Source organism: Elaeis guineensis, chromosome 12, assembly GCF_000442705.2.
Source record: "Elaeis guineensis isolate ETL-2024a chromosome 12, EG11, whole genome shotgun sequence".
NCBI lineage: Eukaryota > Viridiplantae > Streptophyta > Magnoliopsida > Arecales > Arecaceae > Elaeis > Elaeis guineensis.
Window position 1 is genome coordinate 90,056,548 of NC_026004.2, and position 21,237 is coordinate 90,077,784.

General features: G+C 37.6%; 1 protein-coding gene across 14 annotated transcripts in view; it reads left to right on the forward strand.

Annotated features, from left to right (window-relative positions):
* Positions 1 to 3,095: 3,095 nt before the first annotated feature.
* The window catches only part of LOC105061328 (cell division cycle 20.2, cofactor of APC complex), a 56,747-nt gene continuing 38,605 nt past the window's right edge, over positions 3,096 to 21,237 (forward strand). For 4 of the 14 annotated variants that reach the window (XM_073246681.1, XM_073246678.1, XM_073246680.1 and 1 more), the window contains exons 1-9: positions 3,096 to 3,684; positions 3,775 to 4,038; positions 4,129 to 4,398; positions 4,706 to 5,287; positions 5,413 to 5,627; positions 5,810 to 6,104; positions 6,205 to 6,292; positions 7,750 to 7,920; positions 14,461 to 15,929. In XM_073246681.1, the coding sequence (XP_073102782.1) occupies positions 3,556 to 3,684; positions 3,775 to 4,038; positions 4,129 to 4,398; positions 4,706 to 5,287; positions 5,413 to 5,526 (1,359 nt within the window). In that variant the 5' untranslated portion in view covers positions 3,096 to 3,555 and the 3' untranslated portion in view covers positions 5,527 to 5,627; positions 5,810 to 6,104; positions 6,205 to 6,292; positions 7,750 to 7,920; positions 14,461 to 15,929. Of the gene's footprint in view, positions 3,685 to 3,774; positions 4,039 to 4,128; positions 4,399 to 4,705; positions 5,288 to 5,412; positions 5,628 to 5,758; positions 6,105 to 6,204; positions 6,293 to 7,200; positions 7,568 to 7,595; positions 7,615 to 7,749; positions 7,921 to 14,460; positions 15,930 to 21,237 lie in introns of those variants that run through there. The other 10 variants (XM_073246684.1, XM_073246682.1, XM_073246679.1 and 7 more) reach the window with 9 other exon arrangements.

The following is a 21,237-nucleotide window of genomic DNA, read 5'->3' on the forward strand; positions in this document are numbered from 1 at the left end:
TTAAGAACAAGGATACTGTGAAGACACAGGCTCCTTCCTCTAGCGCCAATCCTGTTGGTGCAGAAATCCGCTTGCGCCGGAGATGCTGGAGTTGAGGGAGTCACGATCGCCGCTGGGATCTGCAAAAGAAGTCTAAACCGGAGGTGGGGTTGCTCCGACAAGATCCTCCGACATTCAAGTCAGTTCTCTGCCTCAACAAGAATGGAGTGCTCGAACGAAAATTTTAGCAGAGTTTCTAGGTAAAAAACGAGAGCTTATAGAATAACGTATCTGGGGTCCCCTTTTATAGGCGTAGGGGGCTGTAAGTTGATAGCGACATCTGTAACCGTCTGGTCGTGGGCTGCCCAGGGTCAGGTAGAGTTTGTTGCGAAGAGTAGTGGAGTAGACCCGTGGCTATCACCGAAGCGCGCCATGTGGAGTTTGCCGTAGGGAGTGGAGCGGCGTCCATTATCGCGACTTGCCAGAGGATGGAAGAATCGTGCGGTATCCGTCGTAGGAAGTGGAGCAGGATCGTGGGCATCATAGCGGTCTGTCAGGGGGTAATGGAGCCATGTGGAATCCGTCACAGGAAGTGGAGCAGGATCGTAGCCGTTGCTGCGTCACGCCAGGGAGTGCAGACCTGTCGGCTGAAGTTTGGCTGGAGTGTCTGACGGAGAGGGGTGGTTAGCTATCCATTTAAGAGAAGCCCGGAGTCCGGCTCCCGTAAGAGTCTGGACGAAGTCTTCCTTCAGTCGAAGTCGGGGATGAGGCCCGACTCCCTAGGGGTCCGACCGGAGTCTTCCTGCAATTAAAGTCAGGGGCGAAGTCCGGCTCCCGTAAGAGTCCGGACGAAGCTTACCAGCAGTTGAAGTTGGTGACGGAGCCCGGCTCCCGTAGGAGTCCGAGCGGAGTCTGCTTGCGGTCGGAGTTGTGGGCGGAGTCTGACTCCCTTAGGAGTCCGGACGAGGTCTGTCTGCAGCCGGAGTCGGGGACGAGGCCTGGCTCCCGTAGGGGTCCGGGCGGAGTCTTCCTGCAATTAAAGTCAGGGGCGAAGTCCGGCTCCCGTAGAAGTCCGGACGAAGCTTACCAGCAGTTGAAGTTGGTGACGGAGCCCGGCTCCCGTAGGAGTCCGGGCGGAGTCTGCTTGTGGTCGGAGTTGTGGGCGGAGTCCGGCTCCCGTAGAAGTCCGGATGAGGTCTGTCTGCAGTCGGAGTCGGGGACGAGGCCCGGCTCCCGTAGGGGTCCGGATGGAGTCTTCCTGCAATTAAAGTCAGGGGCGAAGTCCGGCTCCCGTAGGAGTCCGGACGAAGCTTACCAGCGGTTGAAGTTGGTGACGGAGCCCGGCTCCCGTAGGAGTCCGGGCGGAGTCTGCTTGTGGTCAGAGTTGTGGGCGGAGTCTGGCTCCCGTAGGAGTCCGGACGAGGTCTGTTTGCAGCCGGAGTCGGGGACGAGGCCCGGCTCCCGTAGGGGTCCGGGCGGAGTCTTCCTGCAATTAAAGTCAGGGGCGAAGTCCGGCTCCCGTAGGAGTCCGGACTTACCAGCAGTTGAAGTTGGTGACGGAGCCCGGCTCCCGTAGGAGTCCGGGCGGAGTCTGCTTGCGGTCGGAGTTGTGGGCGGAGTCCGGCTCCCGTAGGAGTCCGGACGAGGTCTGTCTGCAGCCGGAGTCGAGGGAGACTCGCGAGGGTTAATCCCGTTGAGAACTTCGGCTGAGGGTATTTTATACCCAACAGTTAGACATATGGATCCTGCTTGTTTCGGCACCATATGATTGTGGGATGGACGGTTATATCCACTACTGATCATGTTATGTGGCCATTATGCATTTTTTACACTGACGGTTTCTAGTATACCGACTCTATGTTGGTAGACTGAGTGTGTCGACTTTATGTCGACAATTATAGAGGCTCGAATGACCATCGATCGGTAACTCTCATATGTTGACGGTCATTGGTCATGAAGTCAGTTAAGTTACCACGATTGAATTGTATTTGTCAGAGAAGTTAAAAATAGCTAACTGTTAGTCGGCCTACCGATTGATAATCAGTGGTCTGTGCCTATCAAGCCGATTGAAAGTTGGATGATATTGTAATTGAGGTGAAACTCATTCTGTGATGTAGCTTTGATAGTTCATCGTTCATAATCGGCAGATATCTGATTGGCCGATCGTAAATTGAAAAAGTAGACTGAATTATCCCAATACTCCATATTTGCTGCCACTCTCTCTCTTAAGTCTTTGTTGTTTCTAAGATCTCTATCTGGCTTAGATATTGAAGGATCTTGGAGCAAATAAACTCTAGCAAGTAGGACTCCTTTTTCAATTTTTAGGTCAGATAGTCAGTGCCAAATCATCTTTTTCTTCCGAGCATGGCTACAACTGTCTCGCCAACCGATCTTTTTAGCTCAGACCGACCTCGCCGACTTCACTAGCATTAGCCAACCTCATCAGCACCAATCTCAAAGTATTTCATCGTTGGGTTGGATTTTGATGGCAACAAATCTGATTTCTACCACATCTGAAGCTGAATCCAACTTGTACCTCGTAGCTTGTTCAATAGCCTATATTTTTGTTTTGTATTCCGAACATTATTTTTTATTTCTATTACAAATCATTAATTATATCGAGATTATATGTCACCGGTGCATAATTTTGAGGGTACGAAAGTACTTTAGCTTCTTTTTTGACCATCATGCATGAACCTAGGCTGACCCAATTCTTGATGTTGAGGGCGGGGTTTCAAATGTAGACCTGGACCTCTCTAGTAGTTATATAAAGTGATACCTGAGTTAAGCAATACCTCGGACCCATCCAATTTGATAGTACTTCTAGATAGGTGATCCGAACTTGGATCACGTTCACATTGAATCAAATCCAAGCTTTCCCGACCAACTTGCAACCACAATTTGAGCATCCCTTACCGGACCTGGCTCCATTTTTGACCCGTTATAGACACACCATAGCCCAGACTCAAACCGTTAGGATAATTTCCCACGCGCGGTCAGTCCCAAATGTTTCAAGCGGGCTTTGCCAATGCGACCGCCGGGTTAATTTCCCACGCGCGGTCGGTCCCATTCCCACGCGCGGTTGGTCCCAAACGTTTCAAGCGGCCATCGCCGATGCGACCAATAGGACCGGGGAACCCTATTCTAACGCTCTCCCCCAATCCCCGGGAACTAGAATCAGAATTCAGAAGCTCTCTCTCCTCTCTCGCGTTCAAAAGCTCGTTCTTGCGTTCAAAAGCTCTCTCGCGTTCCAATCGGAAGCTCTAACAATCAGAATTCAGCAACGCTCTCTCTTCTCGCTCGCGTTCAGAAGCTCTAACGATCTGCAGCCGAAAATTTCTTTATTTTCTCTCGAAAAGATTTGATTTTTGGCCCACTCTCTTCTCTCTCGCGTTCAGAAGCTCTCTCCCGTTTCAATCTGCGGCCGAAGATTTCTTTATCTCTCGAAAAGATTGGATTTTTGGCCCACTCTTTTCTCTCTCCCGTTCAGAAGCTCTCTCTTGTTTCAATTGGAAGCTCTAACGATCTGCAGCTGAAAATTTCTTTCTCTCTCTCGAAAAGATTTGATTTTTGGCCATGGATGACGCTGGGTTCTCTCCTTCGATCTCCTGCTCTCGATCCTCTCGGCTCCCGCCGAGAGATCTCCGCTCGAGATCCTTCGTCCCTTCTCTCCGCTCCCCCTTTTCCAAGAACCCTCATGAATACGTAAGCACTCCCTTTTTTTTGGCCACGAGATGATCTTTTGGGGCATCTTCTTTCTCTGGATTTCTAACTCTTCTTTGTGGGTGAATGCAGGGCGACAGATTCATTCCGATGAGGTCCTCCATGGACTTCGACTTGGCCCGCTGCCTGCTGACCGGATCTTGGAAGCAGACGGACAACTTGGCCCCTGCCAGCGAGTCCTATCAAAAGATTCTTGCAGAGACCTTCTCCATGAACCGAACCCGGATACTTTCTTTCAAGAGAAGGCCGCTAGAGATAGCCGGAGGGGCCTTGCAAGAACTCCTCTCCGATGGTATCGTCTCGCATCGAGCGAGGCAGAAGCGGTTTATTCCCCAGGTATGCTGTTCTTGAATTATTTCTCATCGTCTTTTAGGTGTTGATGTTTATTTCTTATTAATTTTCTTGGTTTTGATCTCATATTAACAGTCACCTGTGAGAACATTATATGCGCCGGAGCTCTTCGACAACTATTATTTGAACCTGTTGGACTGGGGAAGCAGTAATGTCTTGGCAGTCGCTCTGGGGAACACGGTCTACCTGTGGGACGCTAACAAGAAGTCCGCTTCAGAGATGATGCATGTGGATGAAGACCATGGTCCTATTGCCAGTGTCAATTGGGCACCGGATGGGCAGCATATCGCAATTGGCTTACATTCTTCTGATGTCCAATTGTGGGATTCTACCTGCGGTCGCCTGGTCAGTGTGTTCTCTCTTGGTGTTCACTCTTCACACTAGTTTAATTTTTCCAAAATATTCTCAGATGACAATCAATCTTTTTCTTTTTAAATTCTGTAGATTATAGTTTCTTGGTCCTTCCATTCTTGCTTTACCATTTCTCAATTGTTAATTGGTTTGACCAAAAAAAAAGTTGGATTTTTATCTGATTTTTGCTACATGTAATTTAGTAATCATTCCGTCAATGTACAGTAATTTAAAATTAATGGACTTCGGCAAGTTAGTTTACTAATTGGTCGTTTCTTCTTCCTTATTGTTTTGGACACAGCTGAGAACATTGAGGGGGATGCATCGGTATCGGGTCGGATCACTTGCTTGGAACAAAAATATTCTAACAACTGGAGGGATGGACGGCAATATAGTGAATAATGATGTGAGAATAAGGTCTCACATTGTACATACTTTCAGAGGGCACCAGCTGGATGTTTGTGGGCTGAAGTGGTCAGACTCAGGCAGGCAACTAGCAAGTGGCGGAGCTGATAACCTTGTTTATATATGGGACCTGCCGGCGGCCTCTTCAAACCCTCCCCTAAGCGGAAATGAATGGCTGTATAGATTTCAAGACCATGTCGATGCTGTGAGAGCACTTGCATGGAGTCCTTTCCAAAGTAACCTTCTTGCGTCTGGTGGAGATATGGATGACCAGTGCATTAAGTTCTGGAACACACAAATAGGTGCTTGCCTGGGTTCGGTGGATACTGGTTCTCAAGTTTGCTCCTTGCTATGGAACAAGCATGAACGGGAATTGCTGAGCTCTCATCAGAACCAACTGATCCTATGGAAGTATCCTTCAATGGTTAAGATTGCAGAGATAACAGCACATACTTCTCAGGTTCTATTCACGGCCCAGGTATCAATGAATCTTTAAATATATTGAGAGGCTTGAAATAGGGATTGTGTAGATTTTTCTTTTAATAATTCTTTTATATATTTTTTAAGGTTGCTGATATCTTATTCTTATCTTATCTGTTTCAGAGTCCAGATGGCCGCACGGTAGCATCTGCTGCAGGGGATGAGACAGTTAGATTTTGGAATGTCTTTGGAAATGCAAATACAGGTCCTTTTGCTAATTTTAATTACATTAGATGAATGATTGAATGGGTCGGAGGTTTAGAAAAAGAGTGTGAAGTGTGAAGAACAAAGAGTGATCATCAATCTCATCAGTGGCTGTGGTGGGGAGATGGAGAAAGGTACTAGCTTAAGCAAGACTTATCATTTGTTTGTTCAAATGTTTGGATGCTGGTTGTGTATGCTCTAATACTTAGTCATTTTGTCGGAAAAATCCTATCTAGTATTGTCTCTAAATTGATTCTTCCTGTAGATCAGCATGAAGACATGTAGCCAAGTACTAATGCAGATCTTCAAATTTCAGCAGTGAACGTTTTCTTTCACTAAGCAAGGAGTCAAAAGAGATATTCTCAATCTCATCAACCATTGAGGCTGCAAGACATGAAGCAATAGCATCAGCTATGTCTATACTTAAAAATGTTTGGGCTGTGGTCATGTCTGCTTTGATGTTGTTTTTGATGTGCAGATCATTGTCAGGAGCATGAAGCAGCATTTCCAATGTTCTGCTTCAAAATAGAGTGATTAACTTGTAGCAGAAACTTCTCTAAGATTATAGACAAGGACTGCATGATTCCTTATAGAGGAAATTATCTCCCTTGGTAATCATCTTTACAATGTACTACATGGCTATGCTAGGAACTCAAGTAGCTATGCTATTTCCAACAAATCCAATATTGTTGTTGACTCTTGCTGATGCAGGTAATCATGGCAGTTACATTCTCAATTACAACAAGGACTTGTTGCATCCCTGAATTTTTTCAAGAGGGGAACTAAAACCATAGTCTTGGTAAGTACCTTTAGTACACAAATAGACTAAGTATTGGGAACCCCAATGGCTGTATTTTATGTATATGAATAGGTTGATGTAGTATTATTTATGCCGTCAAAACTAGGCAGCATTCAAAAGTTCACAATTTCACATGCTTTGGAGTTATTATCCAAAATAAGATGTTTGAAGTTCATGTTTAAAAGTCTCACTAAATTTCTCATTCTCATAAAGTTATTTTGAGGCCACATTTGGTGATAAAGATTCTACTTTCAAACTCCAATCAAGAGATGTTGGAATAATGATGCAAAGATGACAAACATGTTTTTATTATATCAACATTTGTTTTTTGTGGTTTTTGAAGGTTGGCATGCCAAGTCATAGATTCACTCAAAAAAACTTTTAGCATTTTTAAGGATTCAATGGCTTCTTTAATGTAGACATGTTTCTTATCTTCATATGTATTGACAATATCTCAAAATTTGAGAGAGCATCTTTTGGAATTGTAAAGTAATGCAGTCAACATTATACGGGTTAAATTGTTATTTTAAGTCTGAGCTCCCATAAGTCAAGATGCCATACTCTGAGTTCTTAAGAAAGACTTTTATCATATATTTTTATTGATTTTTCCAAGTATATCTCCAATTTAAGACTGTTTCTCATGCTGGTTGAATGTTCTTCCTTTTTTGTATTGGGTCTGACAATCAACTTCACGAGGGCTGCCAATTGAACACGTCATTCAATACATACTATGTCAAATACATATCACAATATATGAAGGGACTTGTGATACAAATGCATGATGCAAAAGAACTATAATTAAGTCCTAAAATAAACTTCTTCCACTGAAGCCATAAAACTAACTCATGTTATGGTTGGCTTATGGAGAACCCAAAAGTAATACAACTCATTTGCATCATTGTCAGCAGGCATGATAATGACCTGAACTTACCCAAACTTGCCAACTGGTTGGTGTTGTCCTTCCTATACCCTCCATTATGGTAAGCATAATAATCATAGTATTCATTCAATTGATCCATTCAATTGAGTAACATTTGATATAACTGATAACGTCCTATGAGTTCATAAAAAACATCAAAGAGCTCAAATCATGTGATTTTAAGATTATACCATGAATATGCAAAACATGGACATAGTATTCCTATAAGGCTCTTTTTTGTTGTGAGATAATCTCATGTTCCAGCTAGGTTACTCTGCTGATTTGCCAAATAGCATTATTTTTTAAGGTGGCATTTGGTTATGAAATAAAATTGGTTTTGCTATGGTCAGTCATGTGTGCTTTGATGTTGTTCTTAATGTGTAGATCATTGTCAGAATCATGAAGCAGAGTTTCCAATGTTCTGCCGCAAATTAGAATAATTATCTTGTTGCAGAAACTTCTATAAGATTGTAGAGAAGGACTGCATGATTCCTTATAGTGGAAATTATCTCACTTGGTAATCATAGTTACCATGTAGTTTTGCTAGGAACTCAAGTAGCTATGGTGTTTCCAACAAAGTCAATGACTCTTTGCTGATGCAAGTAATCATGGCAGTTACATTCTCAATCACGACTGTTACATTCTCAATCACAACAAGGACTTTCATCCCTAAATTTTTTCAAGAGGGGAAAATAAAATTATAGTCTTGGTAAGTATCTTTAGTACTAAAGTAGACTAAGTATTAGGAACTCTAATGCCTATATTTTACGTACTATGAATAGTTTAATGTAGTATTGCTAATGTTGTGAAAAGTAGGCAGCATGCTTTTTTCCTTTCAAAATTCATATTCTACGGAACATTGTAGAATATTATCCAAAATTTAATGTTCAGATTTAGTGTTTAGAAGTCTCACCAAATTTCTCATTCTCATCAAGTTATTTTGAGACCATATATGTGACAAAGATTCTGCATTTCAAACTCTAATTAGGAGAAATGGAAACAAAGATGCAAATATAATTTTTTTTTATTATATCAGTATTTTTCTTTGTAGTTTTTTAATATTAAAATGCCAAATGATAAATCCACTCTAGAAAACTCTTAGAATTTTTAAGGATCCATTGGTTACTCTAATGAAGACTTGTTTCTGATGTTTATATGTATTGACAATATTTCCAATTTGGGAGAGCATCTTTTGTAATTGTAAAGTAATGCGGTCGATATTTTATTAGCATTAAATTGTTATTTTAAGGCTAAGCTCCCTTAAGTAAGGATGGCATACTTTGATCAATACATGCACGTTGTTAGTTCAGATCATTTTATGTTCTTATGAAAGACTTATATTGTATATTCTTATTTGATTTCTTCAAGTATATCTCCATTTTAGAACTGCTTCTCATGTTTGTTGAACATTCTTCCTTTCCAATATTGGGTCTGACCATCAACTTCATGAGGCCTGTCAATTGATGAAGCCCTTCAACCTGTCCAAACAGCATGCCATTCAAGATGTAGTATATCAAATATGTATTTTAATTCTATGTTTAGTTGGCGCCCTTCTTTTCTCGAGCATTCAACTATCACCTTCATTTGAATACACATGTATGAATTTTATTGGTTTAAACTAAAAACAAAGTATGGAATATATTACAATATATGAAGGGACTTGTGATACAAATACATTATACTAGAGAATTATGATTAATTCCTAAATTAACCTTATTCCATCGAAGCCATAAAACTAATTCATGATAGGCTGGGCTATGGAGAATCCAAAAATAACACAAAGACATTTGAATCATTGCCAATAGGCATGATCATGACCTAAACTTAACAAAATTTGCCAGCAGGTTGGTGTTGTCCTCTTCTTATATCCTCCATTATGGTAAGCATAATAATCATAGTATTCAATCAATTGATTTGTTTGATTGAGTAGCAATTTATATAATTGATAGTATGCTATGAGTTCATAAAACACATTATAAAGCTCAAATCATGTGATTTTAAAATTAAACCATGAATATGTAAAACATGCACAAAGCATTCCTATAAGGCACTTTCTTGTTGTGGGATAATCTCAAATTAGGGCTAAAGCATTAGAAGATTGGGGATAATGAAATGTGAGATCAAGGTTTGTTATTTTTTCATACCTTTCTTCATTCATAGGTCGATGTTCTAGAGTCCTTAGAGGAATTACACCAATCCATCATGGCACAACTCTCTTCTCATCGAGCCACCTTCTCCTCAATTTGTGGAGAATTAATTGATATGAATAGTTGAAGTAAATTTTCCTAAGAGAAGATTTGTTATGGAGTGTGTGGCTGGAACTATTAATTAGGCCATGTAGATAACTGATTTATTTGCCATGTTGGATTTTATGGTATTAACTAGTACCTGGCTAGTATGGTATGATATCAGTTTGTACTGCATCAATACTTTATATGCTTTGGTATACTGGTTTGGTAGTAGCACGCCCCTGTTCTCTTTTTATGTTTTTTTTTTCCTTTTTTTTTTTGTTTTGAAGGATTATTTTTAATATTTGTGTTTGTTTGATTTATGATTTTAATGCTAATTTGATGTTATTTTATGATGTATTGGTCTTGATAGATTGTATGATTAATTAATGAATGCAATTGACTATAATTGACATAGTCAATGTATATTTTTGATCTTGAAAATACATATATCAAATTGATTTCAACTTCAAAATATGTACCATATCTAATTCCTTGTGGTTTATGCTGTTCATAGTTATTATAATCCTGATCATAGTCAGGGCATGGGATCTAGCTCCAAACCAAATATGATGCCCATCCCTACATCCTATCATCGGAACCTCGTGGATAGCTATCTTGATATTGATCCGACGTTTGATGCCATGTTGGCCATCCCATTTGAGGGGAAATCGAGGCAGCAAAATCTGATTTATAATCTGGTTAACATTGCAGGGCAGTAGTGGCTCGAAAATGATGTCTCTAAGTAGGATATCCATACAAATCATATCCTGATTGTGTGGAATAGGATCCAATATATGATTTGGATCCAAATACATCCAAGGTCCCTACATCACATGCCAGATCATTTGTAGCAATATCTTGTCCTAGACCACCTCGAAGGGCCGTCTCCTTTATGCTATCGTATCAGCTTAGACTCCAAGTCATGTCACAAAGTCCATATCTTGCATTGGCATGAGTAAATTGCAACTACTAGTGAGTTTAGTAAACCATAGGGTTGTAAATCATGTGCTCTCCCTTCACATCCACTACTACCTCTATAGCCACCAAATGCATCATTGCTTGAATTGTCATTATAATCATCTGCCATATTACGAGATGACCTTGGTAATTAATCATTTCAAGGCTCACTATTCTTAAAATCTAAGTGAACAGGCTCCTTATTCACTCCCTTAAATGGCATAACTGCAGGCTCTGCTGGGTGGCTCGACTAATCCTACCTCTCTGATCGGATCATGTACCATATGACCTCTTCTTAGTATCTCCCTATCATATCTCTTGGAGGATGGCTTGGACATAGAGCCTTGTGATGATGATCGGCTCTCCCTAAACTCTATGGTTGCTCAGCTAGTTGTGAGCATGGCATATGTCGCTTTGCCTATTACTTAGCATTTATCCTAGCCTTGCTATAAAACTAGCTAGTTGAGAAAGTGTTCCCGGCTTACTAAGCTCTAGCTGTTGCTGGCCTTCAAGCTAATCAATCATCAGGTCCTCATCATATGCTAAATCATTGTAAAGTGGACCATCATACTTCAGCTCCAACTCCTCTTAGATGTAGTTCAATATGAGCCTTGGTTTATAGTGAACATATCTCAAGACATTCAACTACTTTATCATGCAATTCCTCTATTTGCTACGAATTAAAGCAAAGGTTGATTAGTTGTGCTCATAGCCACTAGAGGACACCATCTACAAGAAGATCTAAATTGCTAACCTTCTTAGGTTTTTCGATGAAAGCTCAAAGTAGAACCATCATTTAGTAAGAAAAGCAATCAAGTAGATTGCATATCAGGTACTCTTTGTCATAAAACATAAGATCGTCTGTAGTGAATGTCCAAAAATACCTAGATTCATGTTATCTTTGCTTGCCACTTCTACCTTCTCACCAAAGATGTAGTTAATAATGATCAGGTTTTATCTTATATATGATGTTGCATAGAGTAATCAGTAGTTCCTCATCCATGTCCATTCCTAAGATACTGTATTAGAACTTTAGCTAAGTTTTTAGGCTGCTAAGACATGTTTATTTAATTAATACAAAAAAGATTATATTTGTGTTGCCTCAAGAATTGATTTTGACGACTCCAAAATATTTGAGAAGAGTATTGATGATTTTTATCTTTGGAAAAGTTTAAGTATGTATTTCAGAAAATTCAAAAATTTTGAATTGATAAACATATTTGGAGAAGGTCAAAGTTGCAAATTTATCAAATTAGAGATGAGAACAATATTTTTCAAAAGCCTTAAGAACATTCAAAATGATTTTGGAGCATTTGGGGGCAATGTCGGGAGTTTTGGAAATCAAAAATTGAAGAAAATCCATTCCAGACAAAAGAAGACAGCCTCTAGATCATTTCTTTTGAAAAAGGGATGCTGGCATGCTGAGTTTTGAGTTCGTACACAAAAAGGGGCAACTCATGAGGCGACCCCTATGCCAGGGGGATGACCCATTGGGTGACCCCTGCTATTCCACAGGCCCAAACACAAAGCTTATATTTTGCTATCTAAAAAAGAGCGACCAGTGGAACGACCCTATACCTGGGGACGGCCCATGGGTCGCCCCTTGTGGGCCTAACACCGTAACGGCTAGTTTGTAACCCATTTTGGACATATTTAATGCTTCCTAATCACTTTCTAATAGCTCTAAACGGCTACTAGATATTCTTCAGTATTGATTGAAGTTATAAAGACATTCAAATGGAGGAAAAACTCAAAAAAAATCAAGAAAAAATTCATTCAGAAGAGACTAAAGCTCTAAGATAGAAGTATTCAATTCAAGCTTAACCATCTCTCCAAAGTGCCTTCAACTCTCCATTCTAACTGAGAGTATTCTTAAAGGCTTTTTCAATTTTGTATAAAGTATATTTATTATTTTATTATTCTAATTATGGGGCTAAGCTTAATTGTCATTGTAAAACTTCTTCATTTTATTTTCTCTTGTGTGTACAAGTTTTGGATGTTCCAAAATTTAGAGAAAGATTGATTCGAACCATGAATCGGAGTATGTAGGGTTGGTTTGTACCCATGTAACAAGTATCTAGCTTGAGAATAGCTAGGATCGGTGGAATTCGATGTTGTAATCGTTGAGTACGATTAGTGGATTGAAATTCTTAAGTAGGAGCTTGGAGAGTGAATGTAAGTACAAAGTTGGCATCGAACCACTATAAATCCTCTTTGTTTGTGGTGTCTTAATTCTTCTTCTTATTTTCTTGTGTTAATTTCTTACTTATTTCAATATCTAGCACATTGTTTATTATTGCTACTGCATATCACATATCTCATTTAAAGCATATTTTGTGATATATTCTTCACTTCAATTTTTTAAGAACCCAATTCACCTCCCTTTTAGGTTGCATAACTGGGCAACAAATGATATCAAAGCCTAGTACTCAAGCCCTTTCTTGATTTCACCATCAAGAGCTTAAGATCTATGGCAATCCAAGTTGATACTTATCGAGGGACAATCCACAAACCGACCTCTACTTTTCAATACGTCAAACTACATCTATTGAAAAGTTCGGATGAAAATTTTTATCCAAGCACTGGATCATGATATATGGAGTATCATAGCCAATGGACCTCACTCAGCCACTAAATTGATTGATGATAAGTACATTACCAAGCTCGAAAATGAGTGGAACGAGGTTGATAAGAAAAAAGCTCAGCTCAACGCCAAAACCATAAATGTATTGTATTGTGCATTAGATGCAAATGAATTCAATCGTATTTCAACTTGTAATTTAGATAAAGAAATTTGGGATAAGTTAGAGGTAACTCATGAAGGTACAAATTAGGTTAAAGAGTCAAAAATTAGTATTCTAGTACATAAATATGAATTCTATAAAATGGAATCTAATGAGTCTTTTACTCAAATATTTACTCACTTTACTGATATTATTAATGGTCTTAAAAGTTTTGGCAAGTCCTACTCTAACAGAGATCTTGTACGAAAGGTTTTTAAGTCTCTACCAAAAATATGGGAAGCAAAGGTTACTGCGATTCAAGAGGCGAATGATCTTAATACTCTACCTTTGGAGGAGCTTCTCGGATTGCTTATGACATGAATTGATCAAGAGACAGCACAATAAAGAAGAGATCAAGAAGAAGAAAATAATTGCTCTCAAATCCACCACACAAAAAGAGGAGGAATCCAATCAAACTGAAAATAATGATGAGGATGAAAATTGACACTTATCACTCGAAAATTCAGAACACTTAAGAAGACAAAGGATAAGAAGAAGAACACTAACAAAAGGGGAGCCTAGTAAAGAAAGAGACAACGAGCAACCTCTCATATGCTATAAATGTAAGAGATCGGATCACTTCAAAGCTGATTGTCCACAATTCAAGAAGGCCCCTAAAAAGCCCAAGAAGAGGGCAATGATGGCTACATGAAGTGATAGTGACGATTCAAACTTCAATGAAGATATCTATAAAGAAGCCAACTTGTACTTATGGCATATGACAATGAGGTAACTTCTAAATCTTCAAGTGGATTTATTTTTGATAAACTTCTAGAGATATTTTATGATTTATTAGATGATTTAAAAAAGCTAGGACTAAAGAATAAAAAGTTGAAAATGAAAATTCAATCTTTGTTAAAGGAAAAGGAATCTATTTCAAATGAAAACAAGATTTTAACTCTAGAAAATCAAAACTTAAAGATGGAAGTAGCTAAACTAAAACTAATAGTAGAAAAGTTTACATTAAGTTCAGATAAATTTTAAATGCTTCTTGATAATCAAAGGATGGTGTATAACAAAGTCGGACTTGGTTATAATCCGTTGAAGAAATAGAAATTTTTGAAAAATATTTTTGTAAACTCCTCTCTTGATAAATTATCAAATGTTTCATGTTTCAGCTATGGTAAAGTAGGATATAAATCATATGCTTGTTTTTTTAATAAATTTGATAGTTCAAATATAAAGATAGTATAGATTCTAAAAGAAATCATAATGACTAATCAAAAAGGATTCAAGAAAGCTTGGGTACCTAAAGTTAAAACTTAAATTTTTGTGTAGGTGTATCTTACATCCCAAGGATCAAAAAGAAAATGATATCTGAATAGTAGGTGTTCAAGACACATGATGGGTGATGAATCCCAATTCATCACTTTTGAGGCAAAAGATGGAGGGATGGTTATCTTTAGATATAATGGCAAAGGATGGATCATTAGTATAGGTAACATTGATTCACTCCCTCATAATTCATTGAAAATATTTTATTGGTTGATAGTCTTAAGCATAATCTACTTAGCATTAGCCAATTTTATGATAAGAGTTTGAAAGTTATTTTTGAATCTTCTATGTGTATTGTAATTAGACCCAAGAATGATGGTATAAGATTCATTAGACATAGACATGGTAATGTTTACATGATAAATTTGGATGATTTATCCATGCAAAATATGCAATGCCTAGTTGCAATGACTGCGAAAATTAATGAGACTAGTTGGCTTTGTCATCGTAAACTTGCATATATAAGTATGAATTCACTCTCAAAACTCATCAAAAAGGATTTAGTAATTGGTTTGTCAAAATTAAATTTTGAAAAAGATAAAATTTGTGATGTATGCCAACTAAGTAAGCAAACTAGAGTTTCATTCAAATAAAAAAATATTATTTCAACTTCTAGGTCCCTAGAGTTATTGTATATGATTTTATTTAGATCCACTAGAACTACTAGCTTAGGAGGTAAAAGATATGGTTTTGTGATTATCAATGATTTTTCACATTTTACTTGGTTCTTATCCTTAGCATATAAAGATGAGGCATTTTCAGCTTTTTCTAAATTTTATTGGAAGGTTTCAAATAAAAAAGATTTTTCAATTCTTAATATTCGTAGTGATCATGGAATCGAGTTTGAAAATTAAGATTTTAAAAAATTTTGTGATGAAAAATAGATTGAACATATTTTTTCTGCACCTAGGACACCCCAGCAAAATGAGATAGTAAAGAGAAAAAATAGGACACTAGAAAAAATGGCTCGTACTATGCTATGTGAAAGTAATTTTTCCAAATATTTTTGACCGGAAACAATTAACACGGTATGCTACATTCTAAACCGTGCCTTAATTAGATCAATCTTGAAAAAAATATCTTATGAACTTTGAAAAGATAGAAAATCAAATATTGGGTATTTTCATATTTTGATTGCCGATGTTTTGTTTTGAACAATAGTTAAGAAAAATTAAAAAAGTTTAATACAAAATCAGATGAAGCTATTTTTCTTGGTTACTCCACTTCTAGTAAAGCATATAAAATTTTTAACAAATGGACCTTAGTTATAGAAAAATCAATATATGTAGTTTTTAATGAGACTAATGATCTTCCATCAAGGAAGAGAGAGGTTGTTGATGATGCAGATCCGATTGTGGAAGGAATGAAGAAACTCATCCTAAAAGACTCAATGATGAATAATGAGAAAGAACATGAAAACAAGCATAAAGACGAGAGTGAAGAACAACAAGATCAACAAAAGCAACCTCAAGGTACAAATAATCTTCCAAGAAAATGGACGTATATTCATAACTATCCTAAGAAACTTATTATTGGTGATCCGAGATAAGAACTCATTTTGTACTTAGAGATGCATGCAATCATTTTGCTTTTGTCTCTCATTTTGAACTAAAACTTATAGATAAAGCTGTAAAAGATCAAAATTGGATTAATGCCATGCAAGAAGAGCTTAATCAATTTGAAGGAAATAATGTATGGACCCTAGTTAAAAGATCTAAAAATCATCCTATAATTGGAACAAAATGAATTTTTAGGAATAAGTTGGATGAAAATGAAAATGTAATTACAAATAAAATCAGATTAGTAGCTAAAGGATATAACCTATAAGAGAAAATTGATTTTGATGATATTTTTGCATTGATAGCCAGATTAGAGGCTATTAGACTCTTGCTTGCTTATACTTGTTATATTAATTTTAATTATTTCAAATGGATGTTAAAAATAGACCTGTCAACGGATCGGGTTCGGGTCGGAACTTGGATATCCAGATCCGGACCCGATCTTAGTTACCGGACCCGGATCCGGACTCGAATACCCAACGGGTCTAGCCTTGAAGTACCAGATCCGGACCCTAATGGGTCTCGGGTATCCTGACCCGGTTTCGGGATCCGAAACTTATATTTAAAGTCTCAAAAAAAAATCTAAAAATTATACAATAACCTAGGAAAACATCTAAAAATTATACAATCATATGATCATACAAATAAAAGTATAAAAGTTGTTCAAATTCAACGAGTAAAATTTCAATTAAAGCATACAAAAACATAACAACATACAATTATAATATATATATATATATTATTCGGATTTCGGGTCTATCGGATCTGAGTATTAAATATCCAGATCCTATCCGTTTACATGATGGTTTATCAGATCCGAATCCGGATCCGGGTCCGAGTAAATGGGTCCAATACTAATACCAGACCCGGATCCGTCGGGTAAATACCTGCGGGTCTCGGGTCTGGATCCGATCCGTTGACAGCTCTAGTTAAAAGTACTTTCCTAAAGGTTATATTACTGAAGAAGTCTATGTAGCAACCTTCTAGTTTTGAAAATCATATTTTTTTTCAGACCATATTTTCAAGTTAAACAAAGTATTATACGGTTTTAAACAAGTATCTAGAGCATGGTATGAAAGACTTAGTAATTTTTGCTAGAAAATAATTTTTCAAGCGAAAAAGTAAATACTACTCTTTTCATAAAAAAATCTGATGATATTCTAGTAATTCAAATATATATTCATGATATCATATTTGGATCTATTAATGAAGCTTTATGTCAAGATTTTGTCAAGCTCATGCAGGGGGAGTTTGAGATGAGCATGACAAGAGATCTTACATTTTTCCTAGGACTCTAAATTAGACAAATAAAAGAGAAAATCTCTATCAGCCAAAATAAATACATAAGAAAGCTACTAAAGAGATTTGGGATGAAGAATGCCAAGACCATCGGCATCCCTACGAGCCTTTCATGCAAGCTTGACAAGGATGAAAATGATAAAAGTATTGATTTAAAGCTTTATAGAGGAATAATAAATTCTTTGTTATATCTTACTATTAGCAGACTTGATATCAAGTTTGATATATGCATGTGTACTAGATTTCAATCTGATTCTAAGGAATCACACTTAATTGCTGTTAAAAGAATCTTAACATATTTAAAAGGAACTCAAAGATTAGGTTTATGGTTCTCTAAACAATCTTCAATAGACTTAATAGGCTATTTAAATGTAAATTTTGATGGATGTAAGTTAGATAGAAAAAATACTAGTAGAACTTATCAATTTTTTGAAGTAAATTTAATCTCATGATTTGATAAAAAGCAAAATTCGGTGGCATTGTCTACGGCTAAAGTCGAATACATTGCAGTCAAAAGTTGCTATGCACAAATCTTATGGATTAAGCAACAGCTTGAGGATTTTGGCATCAAACTTAATAATATTTTCATAAGATGTGATAATATTAGTGCAATTAACTGAACCAAAAATCTAATCCAATGCTCTAGATTCAAGCATATGGAAATAAGATACCATTTCATAAGAGAACATATATAAAATAATGATGTGATGATTGATTTTATTTGATTTGAAAAATAATTAGTTGACATATTTATAAAGGCATCAAGGGAAGATAAATTTTATGAAATTAGAAGAGAATTAGAAATTTTAGATCCTAATGCATAGGAGATTCTCTTTGATATCAACTAGACATTTTCTTCAATCTCTTTGGCTCAATCCTTTTAAGCCTTGATTTCATCTTTTTAAGCTCAAATTCCTTGATATTCATGACCAACTTCAATCTCACAACTTTTCCTCCATTTTTTTAAAATTTTCTTCTCTTTTTTTTTTGGAGGATTTGCACTTTAGTCTAAAAGGGACACCCCCTAAGTCGCCCCATGAAAAAGGGACGACACAAAGGATGCCCCATAGGGGTTTTTTGGTCAATTCTTTAGGGATTCACGGGATGCCTTGTTTTTGACTTAGAAACCCCTTCTCCCAAATCTCGTGGACCGTCCCATTCCCTCTCCTTCCTCTCCTCCACATCAAACTCCCTCTCCGCCATTAATGCCAAACCCTCTCTCCAAACTAAGGATGCATGGATCTCGCTCCCATTTCCTTCCAAATCTCCCAAATCCCACCATAGAACCATTAGATTCTTCACCCAACACCTCTCTTTGACCTTAAAATCCCTATTTTGAGCGGTTTCCATCCTAAACCTCAATCAATTGTAGAATACCTCTGATTCCATCATCAAATCTCTCTTTTCTCTCAAGAACCTAACTTCTCCAAGCTTCCTTGACCAAGTCAAGTTCTTTATCACCTCCCATGGCATCAAAAATGAGACTCCCTCAAGGGAGAAAGTCCACCTGGGTTCTTGGAGAGGAGCAAAGGAGAAAGAAGGCTGCTCTAACTCTCTTTCCTTCTTCCCCACCTATAACTCCAAGCAAGTTACCTCTCTCAGCTAGAAAAATTTTTATGGGCAGAAACATTGATTTCAGATTTTTGGAGAAAGAAGGTTTTCTTTTGGGGAAAAGATCAAGGCTCTAGGTTGGAGTTCTTATTGCATGCTTAAGGAAACAACCTACATTGATCTAGTTAGAGAGTTTTATCAAAATTTTCTTCATACTGATGGGAAAATTAGATCACTAGTCAAGGGTGTGGAAATTCATTTTGATGCCCATCATCTTGGTTACATCCTCCATCTACCCTATGAGGAGAGTATTTCAGATGATTTGATTAATAAAGAAGATGGTTTGAAGTCTATTTTGGGAAGAAAGGATGTGAGGGGAGTTGAGATGAAATGACTACACCACATCATGATGATGATTTTCTTCCCTAGAGGGACAAGACATGATTTTCTTTCCGGAAGAGACATTTATACGATGCACCACATTATCTGTGAAATCCCCTTAAATCTTCCTACACTTATGATTGAAGCAATGCATGAGGCCCTCAATAGATCAAAAGCCCCTTTACCTTATGGAGTGGCACTTATGCTGGTTTTCAGGAGTTTTGGTGTTAGTTTTGAGCAGGAGTTTTGGTATTAGTTTTGAGGGGGAGGCCACTAGCCGCTTGTGCCACATAGATACCTATAACAACTATGCGCTACATCGGATGGGTTTTTCCGAAGTTGATGGTCGTTGGGTGAAGTATAGAGGTGTTGGTGATGATGATGAGGAAGAGGAGGACAGAGCTGAGGGGGAGGGACCATCTTCATCACATGGTAAGCATAGCCCTGACATTCATTTTATTTTTGAGCCCGAGGCAAGTCCTTTAGAGGTAGTTGGGAGAGATTTTTCTGAGCCCCAATCTATGCACAGTTCCCAATGTTCATCTATCAAATTAGAGGATGATCAGCTACAGACTATTTTAGAGCAGGTCGTTGGTATCCTTTTTGTAGCCTAAGGTACTTCTCAAGGGGAAAAGCTACTATAGGACGTCTTCATTAGATCAGACCAGACTTGAGCTCCTTGAGGACTCTATTCTCAGGCTCAGTAGTAGAGTCTTAGATTTGGAGAGAGAGTTGAAGCGACTGGCTCTTCTTGCCAGACCGAACGACAACACTAATTTATCAGATTTATTAGTTAAGGCAGGCAGGCTACGTGGTTTGATTAGATCAGCGATAGAGACATTAAGGCAAGAGATTAGAGATCCCGACGATAATACTTCTATTAGGATTGGCTCCCTTTTGCAGTCTATGTCGAGAGTAGGAAGTCAACTTGACTCTATTAGGATTTTGTTATGGGCTAGAGCCCCTACTTTTTTCTAGCCTTCCAGACTATCTTCTTCCTCCATCCATGCTAGATCTTCTTGTAGGAGTCGAGGCCGGCATGGTCCTGCCTCATCTCGTCCTTTTGTTCATCATGAGATTTTTTCCTTTGATTCTGATGATTAGTCCTTGTGTTATGTTATTTTGTGGATGAACTATGGATGTTGACTACTTTTATATGTATTGATGTATTTGGCTGACTTTATGTACATATGAGTTATGTGAACTCAATGTCATATCTTACTGCATTTTGGTTGAAATTATGTCCTTTTCGCTAATATGAATTTAATGTAATATCTTACATTATGTGGTCAATATGAAATGTGACTTTTATTGACATGGTCTCTTATATATTCTGTTATGAACATTGTCATGAAATACAATTTTTGTAATGAAATATTGCTTCTCATACTACAAGAACCTCGATTATGAATCTTTAAATCAGCAAATTCCTTCTATTTGCTCAAAAAAAGGGGGAGCATTTCATATCTTAAATTGATGATGTCAAAAAGGGGGAGTGGTAATATATAGTATAAGCAAAAATGTATGCTTGAATGATATTTTTTTTTGAAATATTGAAATATATGCTTGTTTGGCCAAATTGCTAAATTTTATACTACCATATGTTAGGATCGTAGCCCCGATCACTCATTTAAAAAGAGTTAAATCATCTAAGTGGAAAGTGGGGTTTATATTATATTTGCATTCTCTATCTTTTACTCTAATGATACATCATGTCGTCTATCTTTTGGCCTTGATATATTAGTTTGGAGCTCATACCTTGAAAAGATACATAAATTAAATACATTTGTATATACCTTGATCTTAAGCTCATACATTTTTAATAGCACTATTTGACTCTAAATGTTTTATATGGCTTATTTTGCTTATACTCAAATATTTTGTCATCATCAAAATAAGAGAGATTGTTATCCCAAGAATTGATTTTGATGACTACAAAATATTTGAGAGGAGTATTAATAATTTTTGTCTTTGGAAAAGGTTAAGTGTG